Source organism: Chinchilla lanigera, unplaced genomic scaffold, assembly GCF_000276665.1.
Source record: "Chinchilla lanigera isolate Chin_1 unplaced genomic scaffold, ChiLan1.0 scaffold00011, whole genome shotgun sequence".
NCBI lineage: Eukaryota > Metazoa > Chordata > Mammalia > Rodentia > Chinchillidae > Chinchilla > Chinchilla lanigera.
The window spans coordinates 20,363,810-20,375,969 of record NW_004955412.1 but is presented as its reverse complement, the minus strand read 5'-3'; the positions used below and the strand labels follow the sequence as shown (position 1 = coordinate 20,375,969).

Sequence of the window (12,160 nt, the reverse complement as noted above, 5' to 3'; positions counted from 1 at the left end):
AAAGAAAGAAAGAAAGAAAGAAAGAAAGAAAGAAAGAAAGAAAGAAAGAAAGAAAGAAAGAAAGAAAGAAAGAAAGAAAGAAAGAAAAAGAAAACAACCTATTACAATTTTCTCCCACTTCATCTTTGGAAAGAAAAAAATCTTTTCAAAATTAAAAATAGAAACCCATATAAAAAGGAGCAGACATTAATCTCTCAACAAGTTAACTTGGAGAATGTTTAGGAAAAATAAGGAAATAAATCAATAATAATAAATTCTCAAAAAAAATTATCTTGGGTTATTTATTGGGATAAAGAGATCTATAGGAGAAAAATGATCAACAATACCACTAAAAAGCATCTTGAGTCCTTCTTAAGAAATGAGTTATTTCAAAGGATTTATATTTTCTGACAATTTGCATTATAAAACTGAGGCACCCAATTAGAAGAAACAATACATGTATAACATCTTCCATTTCCCTGTCTATCACAAAGTGAGGAAGAGCTGAAATAAGCTTGCTGCAATAAACTGTCAGGCGATGGTAATTCATACAAAATACTGCTTTGCATTTATATTGCCAACAGGAAGGCACATGACCAAATACAGGGAAACTGTACTATAAGCATTTGTGAAAGGAACAGAAAAACAACCCTCCCCATACCTACTCTATCACTGGTGCTGGGTGCTAAATAAGGGAAAAAAGCAAGCCCTTATTATTAGCTATGTCCTTTCACTCCTGCTTACAAAAATGGGCTCCACCTCAGCAGAAAACTCAGCTAAACACCAAGTATTAAAAAAGCTAAAAGTTATTCATCAGGTTAACTTACCCCACCAGTATCTAGTCAGTAACTGCATCTTGCAGGTTTTTCCCCTGAAAGAAACCTCATTTCCATGTCTTCCTTTTCATTGTACTTACTAGCTCAGCCCTAATTTACCAACACAAGCTTCTAACAACCCCCTACATTTACAGTTTCCTATCTCACCAAATCCTTTTCCTTATAACTATCATCTTAGTCACCCTTAAAACACTCAGTAATAACTTAAAAGCAATCAGTATTTCTTATTTTCCATGTCCTGCCTGGCTCTCCGAGGTCTCCGGAACCTGGTCTCCCTGACTCCTTAAGATATATCACTGCTGCTCTAGTCAGGCTGTCTCTGTAGGGCTTCCAACCTCGAGTTGTTTCCGGATCCAGGGAGCCCTCTCTGCCCATCATCCACCTCCCTCCCTTCCTCTCATTCCCTAAGTGCAGAGGGTTGAACTAATTACGCTCTTCAATTCACAGCTCAACATAACTGATCTCTGCAATGTTCTTCCATCCCAACACACAGCAATGTTCCAGAAAATGAGAAGACAAATGGAGGGAAAAAAAATAAAATAAATTATATAGGAACACTTCCAAGACCTGAGGGACATGAATCACCTATGTACAGAGAAAGGGTTCATTGCACACTTAGCCCAATGAAGGAAAAATGAGAAAGGGACGATCCACAAGCAAAAATGTGCCAGAAGCTAGAAGTCACAGCAACCATAACTATTCAGAGCTCAGCTGAGTATTTTGCAACCTAGAAACCTTTCAGGCTTAAATAAAGGCATTTTAAGGTATCAAAGACCCCTAAAAGGTTTACTTACCTGTCACCTTTTCACAGAAAGCTGCTTTGAGGACATACTCTATTCAAACATGCAATGTGAGAAAGAGGACAACATCAGAGCCAAAAAACAGGCACCTCAACAAAGGACAGGCAATGATGTATGCAGAGATGAGGGGCACCTCAGGTGACAAGAGCACAGCATATGCAGAGACAAACCAGTCCAGACTGGAGGGAAACACTGCCACCCCCATGGATCCGAACCTGTACTGTACTACACGCTCCCTATTATACTAATACAGTGGGTTAACAGAGCTTACTGCATACATGAGTCTACTGCGAAATGGCACTAATGCCAGTGACATGTACAGACTGAAAACTAGGGAAATTAAAAATTGTTTCAGGAAAAGCAAAAGGTTATCCAAGTCAGCAAAGTAATTACACTATTGCATATTACTTGGCACAGCAGGGAGCAAAATCACTTCAAACACTCAGTATTGATTTAGGCAAAAAAGTTCACAGTAGAAAGCTATAAAGTAGAAAGAAAAAAGATAGTAAGACATATAAATCTGTTCCTCTACCCTGCATGAGGTGACCAGATAATTAACCAAGAAAGAGTAGAAGTGCATGATTTAGAAATGTAGAAGTAGGAACTGAAAAATCTTGGTGGAGGTATACAGAAGGGACAAGCATGGGTGAAGGCAGGGAGCCAGTGTTTCTACAAGCCTTCTAGCAGTTCTTTTACACATTACAAAAAAAGAATTCATGTGCATTTATCACATGGAATTTTTTTTAAAAGTAGATCAGTTGATTTTTAACTGTATAAAAAAAAAAATCGAAATAAGATAAACAACAACAGTTACCAAGATATGAAGAAACAAGACACTCTCATTTTCATATGCCTTCAAGAGTGATTTTATGACAAAAAAATCAGGACAAATTTTAATACCTATCCAAAAAAAGTTAACTATTTTTACTCAAACATTTAATTCATACAAAGTATATATACAAAGAATAGTAATACATACCCATATACCTACTATCCAGCTAAGAAATGAAATTCCTCACTGTCTCTGTCAAGTTGCCATAGGTCTGTTCCCTAAGTATCTCTCTTTTCTCTACCACGGTTTAAACACACCTTTTTTTCTGGCACAGCACTGGGAATTAAACCCAAGGTCTCAATTATAGTAGGCAAATGCTCTAGCGCTCAATGACAGCGCCAGCTCTAAACACACATACTCTTATCCTGCAGCTCTACTGCTACAAGTTTATCCTACAGACAAACTTACAAACTATGCCAATATGCCAGAACCTGGAAATAATATGTCCCTTAAGGAGAGTCTAAATAAATTACAGAATAATCAAGTATCATTACATACAGGAAGTTGCATTTTCTCTTTCTGAGTTTCTATACAGCTAGGGGAACAGTGTTCATTTTCTTCTAAATACCTATACTGGAAGGGGAATGAGGGGGAAAGCAGGGAGGGAGGGGGAAGGAAGAGAAAAAAAATAAAAGGAAAAAATGGAAATAAAGCTTTTGTAAGTAAGGAGGGGAAGATGGGTTACAGGGAGGAGAGGGGAACGGGGGAAAAAAACAAGCAGCAAGATATGTTCAAATTCCCTATGATAAATATGATCATTGTACGCATCTAAATTGTACCAATAAAATTAATTTTAAACATAAATTATGTATGTAGTTTGTTTTTTTTCCAGTACCGAGAATCGAACTCATGACCTCGCGCTTGCCAGGCAGGCGCTGTGCCACTGAGCTAAATCCCCAGCCCCCCCCAATACATTATGTACTTAAAACAAAAAATGCCTATACTACTAAAACAGTATATAAATCAACAATTTTTTTCCCTTTTTTGGAGACAGAATTTCACTGTGTAGTTCAGGTTGGCTGAACTTACTACATAGTCCAGGCTAGCAGCCTTGAACTAAGAGTGATCCTCCTGCTTCTGCCTCTGAGTGCTAGGATTATAGGAGTGCTGGAATTGCAGGTGTGCGTGACCATACCCAGCTCATAATCTAACAATTGTGAACAATGCTCACTGTCTCCTTTGAGTTGAAGTGTCTCTCCTGCACCTATATGCTCTTTCCAAATAGAATTACCAGACCCATGAGAACCCTGACCGAGACTTATGGTCCTACCCTACACTATACACTGAGCCAGGCAATAAACAACCACCTTGCAAAAGTAACATTTCAATTGTAAAAAACTCTAATACTCCACAAAACTGAAGTCCTCAAGTTGTCTTCAAAAACAATAATTTAGTGTTTAGTCATCCATGGCAATCAAACCCAGGGGTGCTCCACCAGTGGGTTAGCTATTGTCCCAGCTCTTTCATTTTTAAGACAGGAACTAGCTAAATTGCTCAGGCTAGCCTTGAACTTGTGATCCTTCTGACTCACCCCCCAAGTAGCTAGGATTATAGGTATGCAGCACTGTACCTGGCTTTAAAAAATAAAAATTATAAGCAATTTTTAAAAACAGAACTGAGGTCATCTTTACAGCATAGTCTTAAGGGGAGGCACTAGGACTGAACCCAGGGCCTTCTCACTGAGCTACATCCAACCCTTTTTTATATTTATTGTTATTTTGAGATAGGGTCTCAACAAGTTATGTAGGTTCGTCTTGAACTTGCCCTCTTCCGGCCTCAGCCTCCAGAGTAGTGAGGATTACAGGGGTGTGCCACCATGCCAGTCTGTGGCTTGGTTTCTTCATCTGTTAAGGAAGTATAGGACAGATGCAGTGGTATGCACCTGTAATCCTAGCTATTCTGGAGGCTGAGGCAGGAGGATCACAAGTTGAGACCAGCCTGGGGAAAGTCACCATGCCTCAAAATTTTTTTTAAAAAGGGGTGTTTGGGGATGTAGCTCAGTCATAGAGTGCCCCTTGGCTCACTCTCAGTACCAATATTATTGCTATTAATAATAGTAATAATAATACCTACTCAGAGGATTGTAAAGATTATGAGCTTTAAGTAATGAGTTTAGTACGGTATCTGTCTTATAGGAAATGCTTAATAAATGATTATTGCCTTTTTTTTTTTTTTGTACCAGTAATCGAACTCATGACCTCAGGCTTGCCAGGCAAGCACTTATGCCACTGAGCTATATCCCCGGCCCCTGATTATTGCCTTTTGTAGTCTGGATGCCATTAAGTGCTGTATGGCTTTAGAACACTACTCATCACAGATTTTGCCATTCTGCATGGTGATCTTACCTTGGCACCAGCCAATTCCTTCATCATGAAGAGAGAATCATCAGCTCTTTCATCATCATCATCATCATAATTTGGGGAGGGAGCTCCTTCTGCTCCTTGCCTCAGTAGGCTGCCACTTCCTCGAGGGTCAAAGGGATCCACCACGATGGGTTCTGTACCTTTGATTTCACATCGGCAGAAAGGACAGCCCTGACCTTCTGATTCCTGCAGAGGAAGGAGAAACTGGTAACACATACATCTGAAAGTACTTAAAACACTCATCTACTAAGTACATTTACTACAGATAAAAAATGAAATTAAAAGCTTAGAGCTCAGCACATGCTTAGAACGTGGGAGGCACTGGATTAAAAAAAAAAAGAGTGAGAGAGAAAATTAAAAATTTTAAACTTCCTCACAAACCAGCCACCTTTTATACCTGTAAAGGATACATAATCACTCTTCAGAGATTACACAGCCGAGAAAATGCATGGCGTGGATCCGTACCTGCCAGGATGTCAGACAAGACGTGCACATGAGATGTCCACAGGGCTCAATCTTTACATCCTTATCATTTTCAGCACATATTTTACACAGTTGGAACGTGGAGCCCATCTCACAATACAGTTCATATTGTTCCTTTGAACAAAAAAATTAAAGTTTATTGAATGAATGAATATAAGTGTAAGTGCTACAAAAAAATTGAAGACTGTTACTTTCTATACAAGTTTTGCTTGAATAAAAATGCAACAAGAGTGGTCAGTGTTCTCTCATTAAACCAGAAAACATTTAGTCTTGCTCCTCTTTTAAACTGTATGGTTTAAAGAGAAACCATACATACTCAAATTCACTCATGTAGTCAGTGGTTTAAAATTAAGTGTTCCAATCACTTAGTTAAATTATACTGTCAGTTCTATAAAGTATATCCAAAATCTTGGCACCACTGATATGGTTATAATGTAAAATAAACCTTACCTGGGTCACTTTGATGTGGTCTTGGGGAGTTGGTTCACATAGGCCTGTAAGGTCAGGATTCTGATTTCGTCCATCAGGAAATAAATAACTAAAAAAGAGTAACCAACCTTGAGGCCTTAAAGCCAATTTATCAGTGCTTATTAATACAGACAGATGATGTCTAGCAACTCCCCCATTCTAAAAGGACAAGGTTGTGTAAAATGTTGTATAAAACCAAGTCTTAAAAAACTTCAGAAAGATGAGTAACACACAACACTTCCAAGAAGATATTTTTCAGGGTGCAAAGCCATAGGCTCTATTTTTTAACTGAGGGCTGGCAAGCCTTTTCTACAATGGACCATATTAAATAAATTAGGCTTTGTAGGCCACGTAAATCTATGTCTTTTTCTTCTTTTATACAGTACTTTAAAAAGAAATAACTATCTTGGCTTATAGGCTGTACCAAAACAGCTGGGCTGTGGGCCTAGTTTGCCAAATGCTATTTTAATCAACAGATGACCACAGACATAAATTCTTAATTTAAGCTGCATTTGCTTTTGATCAAAGACCTAAAATACCTTTACTTCCAAGTATAACAACCTAAGAGGGACCCACTTAGTAGTAATTAGCAAGAAGCAAATTAAACCACTGAGATCACCTACCAGGGCGTTTCTAACACCAAACTCCTCAGACACCTGGGGCAGCATTTCTTCTAATCTTTTCTTTGTCTCTTTGCGACAGGGTCTCACTATGCAGTTCAGGCTGGCCTTGAGCTCACTTTGTAGCCCAGGATGGCCTCAAACTCTCGGTGATCTTCCTGCCTCAGGCTATAAAGTTCTGGGATTACAAGCATGAGCCACCATGCCTGGCTCTTCTAAGCCTACTGTAGGAGATGGTGCATAAAAGAAAATGGATTTTCCTAATCACTTTAAAACACGCTAAGCCAGGTGTGATGGCACATGCCTGTAATCCCAGCACTTGGGAGGCTGAGGAGGAGGATCCTTGCAAGTTCAAGACAAGCCTGGGCTAGAAAGTGAGCTCAAAGCCAGCCTGAATTGCATAGTGAGACCCTGTCTCAAAAAGATAGATAGATAGATAGATAGATAGATAGAGATAGATAGATAGATAGATAGATAGATAGATAGATAGACAGACAGATAGATAAAACATGCTAGTTTTCTGATACTTGGTCAATGGTATCTTTAGTACTAATGATAATCTGAGTTTCCTAAGGAATAGCAATTCTGTTGCAAGAACTCAGTCATAAATATTAGCATACACTGCAAAAGCCAAACACCTGAAGAAAAGCTGCTGACAAAATGAAGTTGGAATAAAGGAAATGATGTCACCGATGCCACTGTCATTAGGAGCATCTAATCACTCTAATGAAACAGTTGGCAAAGTTTCCTGCTAATTGTATAATTATACTTCTATTACAGACTTGGAAAACAAAAATAAAGATTTATTCATGGTAATAACAGAAGCAACACAGAAAAAAAGTTAATTTACAGAATTCATATAAATAGCCAGGTGTGCTGGCACACATCTGTAATTCCAGCACTCTGTAGCCTGAGGTAGGAGGATCACCGAGAGTTTGAGGCCAGCCTGGGCTACACAGTGAGTTTAAGGCCAGTCTGAACTAAAGAGCAAGACCCTGTCTCAAAAATACATACATACATATATACATACACACACCAAAAAACATACATACATAAGTCCTACAGAATCTGAAGGTCAAATAAAGCCTGTTAATATGTTTTCTAAATCTTAATCTGTAGCAGAAACCTGGAATAAATTTATTAATGATGAAGTATTACAGACCTTAGGTTCCTAGTCTGTAGTAGAAGATAACAGTGGGTACTCACAAGCCTTCCCTGAAGCCATCAATCAGTGCTTGGAAGAGAGGTTTATTGTGAGGGATTGTCTGCAGAATGTTCCCATCAGCAGTAACATACCCAATAGCCCACTGCCCCAGACGGGTACAGCTCAGCCTGAAGATGTAACTGGGAACAAAGATGAACAAAGGTTTTAATATATATACTGCTATTAGGGTAGAAGGCAAGACAGAGACAAAAATCAGAGAGACCATTAAGGATAACTTCTTTGGGGCCTAGAGGGTAGCTCAGTGGGATAGTTCTTGCTTGGCATACCTAAGGCTTTGAGTTCAATTCCCAGCTCTAATAAAGGAACATGGAAAAAGAAGATTAACTTCTTTGAATGACTCCAGACCAGAAGTAAAGAACATGTAAACTCCATTCTTAAGGGGCTTTTATCAAATCACAGGGTTTGAATATGTCAATTCCTCTGATAAACGGACATCAGTCCTATTGAAGAAATCTTGGTCACTGAGGAACTAATACAAAGTTATTTATCTTCTACGCCAGCAGAAGTCACAAGAGAATAAAACTCTGGAGAATAAACCTATCTGCTTTATGGCACTGACCTGCCAGGTTTGTGAATGAATTTCTGGAGCCGAGCTTTCACTTCATCATATGTCAGAAAAGCCATGTAACCAGGATGCGTTACAGCAAGGCTGTTCCAATTCCTGAGCAAAGAGGACCAGGGCTAAAGAAACAAGAGATCAGGCACAGATGAAATCACAGGCGATCCAGCTCGAAACATACAACCAGCCTCAGAGCAGTGAAAGAAGGGAAAAATCTTCCATTCTCAATGATAATTTCTCAACTATCACATACTCTCAGTTACAGTGTTACTCTAGGAGAATGTAAGTATGTTTGGAAGATGAAACACTAAGAAGAATATATGCAAAAGGAAGAAACTTAACTATACAAAATGAAACTCAAGAAAACAGTTGTAACCAGTATTGAGGTTAAAACAATAACAGACAAAAGTCAGAAAACAGAATGGAGCCTATGTATGCAATTAATGAATTCCAAATAAATGTCTATATAACTGGAGAACACTTATCTATATCCACTGGAGAACACTTTGGGAGAAAGAAATAAACTCTTTTTGAAGCATCAATAGGTCTCAACATTAACAGTCAAGAATTTCACAGTAAGAAGAAAAAATTGAAAATGTACACTTAAGTCTAGTAACAGAAAACTGGTAAAACATACTGATAATCAGCTGGGTCAGATGGCATGCACCACCAGCTGTTCAGGAACTTCAGGCAGGAGAACTGCAAGTTCAAGGCCAGACTGGGCAACTTAGGGAAACTATCTTAAAATAAAACTTGAAAAAGGTGCAGGGTTGGGGGTGAGGTAGCTGGGAATGTAGCTCAGTAGCAGGTGCTTGCCTAGCAGGTACAAGACCCTAAATTCAATCCCAAATACTGTCCCCACTCACATTTTAACATACAGTCCACTTTCTGGTACTTCTATAGCCATTAAAAAGATGTAAATAATAATAAACAATAAGAAAGAAGACTATATAGTTATTTCAGGCATGTTAATACAGACTGGCTTTAAGGTTTTCTTTCTGCTAATATTTTTTTTTTTTTTTTTTTTTTGGTTTTTTGGTTTTTCTCCGGTACCAGGAACTGAACTCACAACCTTGCGCTTGCCAGGCAGGCGCTTTGCAGCTGAGCTAAATCCCCAGCCTCTCTGCTAATATTTTCTAAAATTAATTATACTAGAAAAACCCCCAATGTTGTTAGAAAAGGCTGTTCTTCAGAAAAGTAACAGTAGCCAGGTTGGCCAACATTTTTAGTATCTTACCTGAAAAAGCCGTGTAAAGATGTCAAATTCAAAAACGGAAATATAATCATTACAGGTCAGATCAATGGTAGATTTCAGAGCCATGGCCTCCAGCCCAGAACTGATAGGATGTACTTCATGTAGGGCCTGTCGAAAGCTCTTCCAAGGGACTATTGTTCTGGGATGGGGTGAGACAGAAGGCACAAACTGAGATAACAGAGAGAATTCCAGGCTTTGCTACAATTAAGAAAAAGAAAGCGAGCCAACTGGGTGTGGTGATCCACACCTGTAGTCCCAGCACTAGGAGACTGAGACTAGAGGTTTAAACCTAAAGTGGTCAATTTAAGAACTTAGCATGATCTGTCTCAAAAAATAAGAGAGAGGCCAGGTGTGGTGGTGAGCAATTGTTAGTCCCAGCAATCAAGAGGCTGAGGCAGGAGGATTGCTGCAAATACAAGGCCAGCCTGAACTATACAGCAAGATTGTATCTGAAGAAGAGAGAAACTGAGTTATATTTAGATTAAGAATAGACAGAAGAAAGCCAGGTATGGTGTCGCAGGCCTGTATTCCCAGCACTCAGGAGGCTGAGGCAGGAAGACTGTTGCGAGTTTGAGACCAGCCTGGGCTACAAAGTGAGCTCAAGGAGAGCATGAACTGCATAGTGAGACCTTGTCTCAAAAAAAAAAAAAAAAAAAGAGAGAGAATAGACAGAAGGGAACCAGGGATATATTTTTAAACTTTCTAACAAGTAACAAGTCTTATCCCACTGTTTTTTGACAGAATGGTACAAATCAATCACCTTTTCTTTCCATGGAGATTTGTTCTATTAGAGAAGCATAGAAAGAGACATGAGACTATCCTTTTAATATAATAAATGTAATGTATAGCCAGACCTTTACTATCTAAAAACCTGTCAAACTAAATTTTGAAAACATATAAAACATTCTGTGTTCTTTGAGGAACCTATACTATCAAAGAAGACTGGGGAAAATAGGTCCCAAAATACCAGATGAATAGAGTTCTGAAAAAGAAAAAGAAGAAATTATTTAGCTTAAGGCTGACTAAATCCCAGACAGAGCCAGGAAGAGATATTATAATATTCATATTTCTCAATATCTTTAAAATAAATACACTCTCACTCCTTTAGCAAAGTTTATGTATTCACCTGCCTAAAAATAAAAGATCAACTGATGTCTTGTAGTCTTTTCCAATGTAGCTATAGAGTTAAAGGAACAGGGTTAAATTTATTCCATTCCTCTTCAAACCGAGTGGGTGCAGGGGTTGAATACACACGCTAAGGATATGTTCTGCCGAGTTACACCATTAACCCCTCAACGAGGCTTTTAAAATTATGAATCAGTGTATAATTTATATATAAAATCATTCTGAGTTTGATTTTGGGTAGCTGATGGGGAGTGAGTCCAGGCCCTTGTGTGTACTGGATAATCCCTCTATCACAGACCTTCACCCCCAGCCCTGGAACTCTTATATACTACTTATAGACTATAAACCACGACAACCACTTTGGAAAGCAGTTAGGCAATTCTCAGTGATACCAATCCTCGGTGTGTAACTAAGGAGATATTCTTGCTTATGAAGACAAGCAAGATACTGTGCATTGCAGCACTGCTGCAAATTTCAACAGCAAATAATGTCAAATCCAAATGTCCAGTAACAGCAGAATGGATGAAGAAGGGAAGAGTATTCAATCAAAACGCATGAGTTTTGGCTGGGCATGGTGGTGCATGCCCTGTAATCCCAGTACTCAGGAGGCTGACGCAGGAGGACTACTGTGAGTTCAAGGCCAACGTGAACTGCATAGTGAAACCCTGTTTCAAAAACAAGCCCCCCGGCCCCCCGCCAAAAGTATGGGTTTCAACTGAATCTATACAACTTTTATTTCTTTAAAAAAAAATGATTGAGGAAAAATGTTGATCCTCACCAAAGCTAGGAAATGAATATACATTTATTTTTCTCAAAGCTTTTCTGTTTTAAATATTTCATTAATAAAACACTAAACAAAAAGTTCTTAAGATAAGCTTCAGTTTTTCATAGTCCACATTCACCATTGTGAGACTCACTTTTCTCCAAAAGCTTTTCTCCAGAATTCCGCAGCATCTGCTTTAGTGATCCTAAATGTGTCTCCTTGGAAGAGCCCACTTGGAAAGATGCCTTTCAGTTCTGCCAGCATGTGGCTGAAGATCAGGGACAGTTTGGTGAGGTTTCGCCTACAATGATCAGACACACAATAATTAAGTAAACATATGAATTGTTTTTATTTTAAATGCACGAAATTCACCATTTAAAACAAATTTAGGGCCGGGGGTATGCTTAGTAGCACAGCACTTGCCTAACGTGTGTGAAGGCCTGGGTTTAGTGTTGAGCACCATAAATGTTTCTTTATTTAGTTACTTACTTATTTTAGAGGTTAGCTCTTCAAGCTGAGTGTGGTGACACGGGCCTGTAATCCCAGCACCTGGGAGGCTGAGGTAGGAGGACCACCACAAATTCAAGGTCACCCTGGGCTACATAGTGAGTTTAAGGCCAGCCTACATCACACAGTGAGATTGTGTCTCAAAAAATCAGAAAGAGGGGCTGGGGATTTAGCTCAGCGGCAAAAGCACCTGCTTGGCATGCGCAAGGCCGTGAGTTCGGTTCCCGGTACCGGAGAAAAACCAAAAAACAAAAAAAAAAAAAAAAAAATCAGAAAGAACCTCTTCAAATATATTTTTTGGTCAATATTATTCAAAGATGTTTAGAACAGGGAAAATGGAATGCG

At 38.9% G+C, this 12,160-nt stretch overlaps 1 protein-coding gene across 1 annotated transcript in view; it reads right to left on the bottom strand.

Annotated features, from left to right (window-relative positions):
- Positions 1 to 12,160, bottom strand: part of Cbl (Cbl proto-oncogene, E3 ubiquitin protein ligase) — a gene marked incomplete at its 5' end in the record, with an annotated part of 81,529 nt that overhangs the window by 12,570 nt on the left and 56,799 nt on the right. The window contains 7 exon segments of the mRNA XM_005378327.2: positions 4,793 to 4,996; positions 5,276 to 5,407; positions 5,744 to 5,831; positions 7,588 to 7,725; positions 8,166 to 8,287; positions 9,403 to 9,559; positions 11,463 to 11,609. Of these exon segments, the coding sequence (XP_005378384.1) occupies positions 4,793 to 4,996; positions 5,276 to 5,407; positions 5,744 to 5,831; positions 7,588 to 7,725; positions 8,166 to 8,287; positions 9,403 to 9,559; positions 11,463 to 11,609 (988 nt within the window).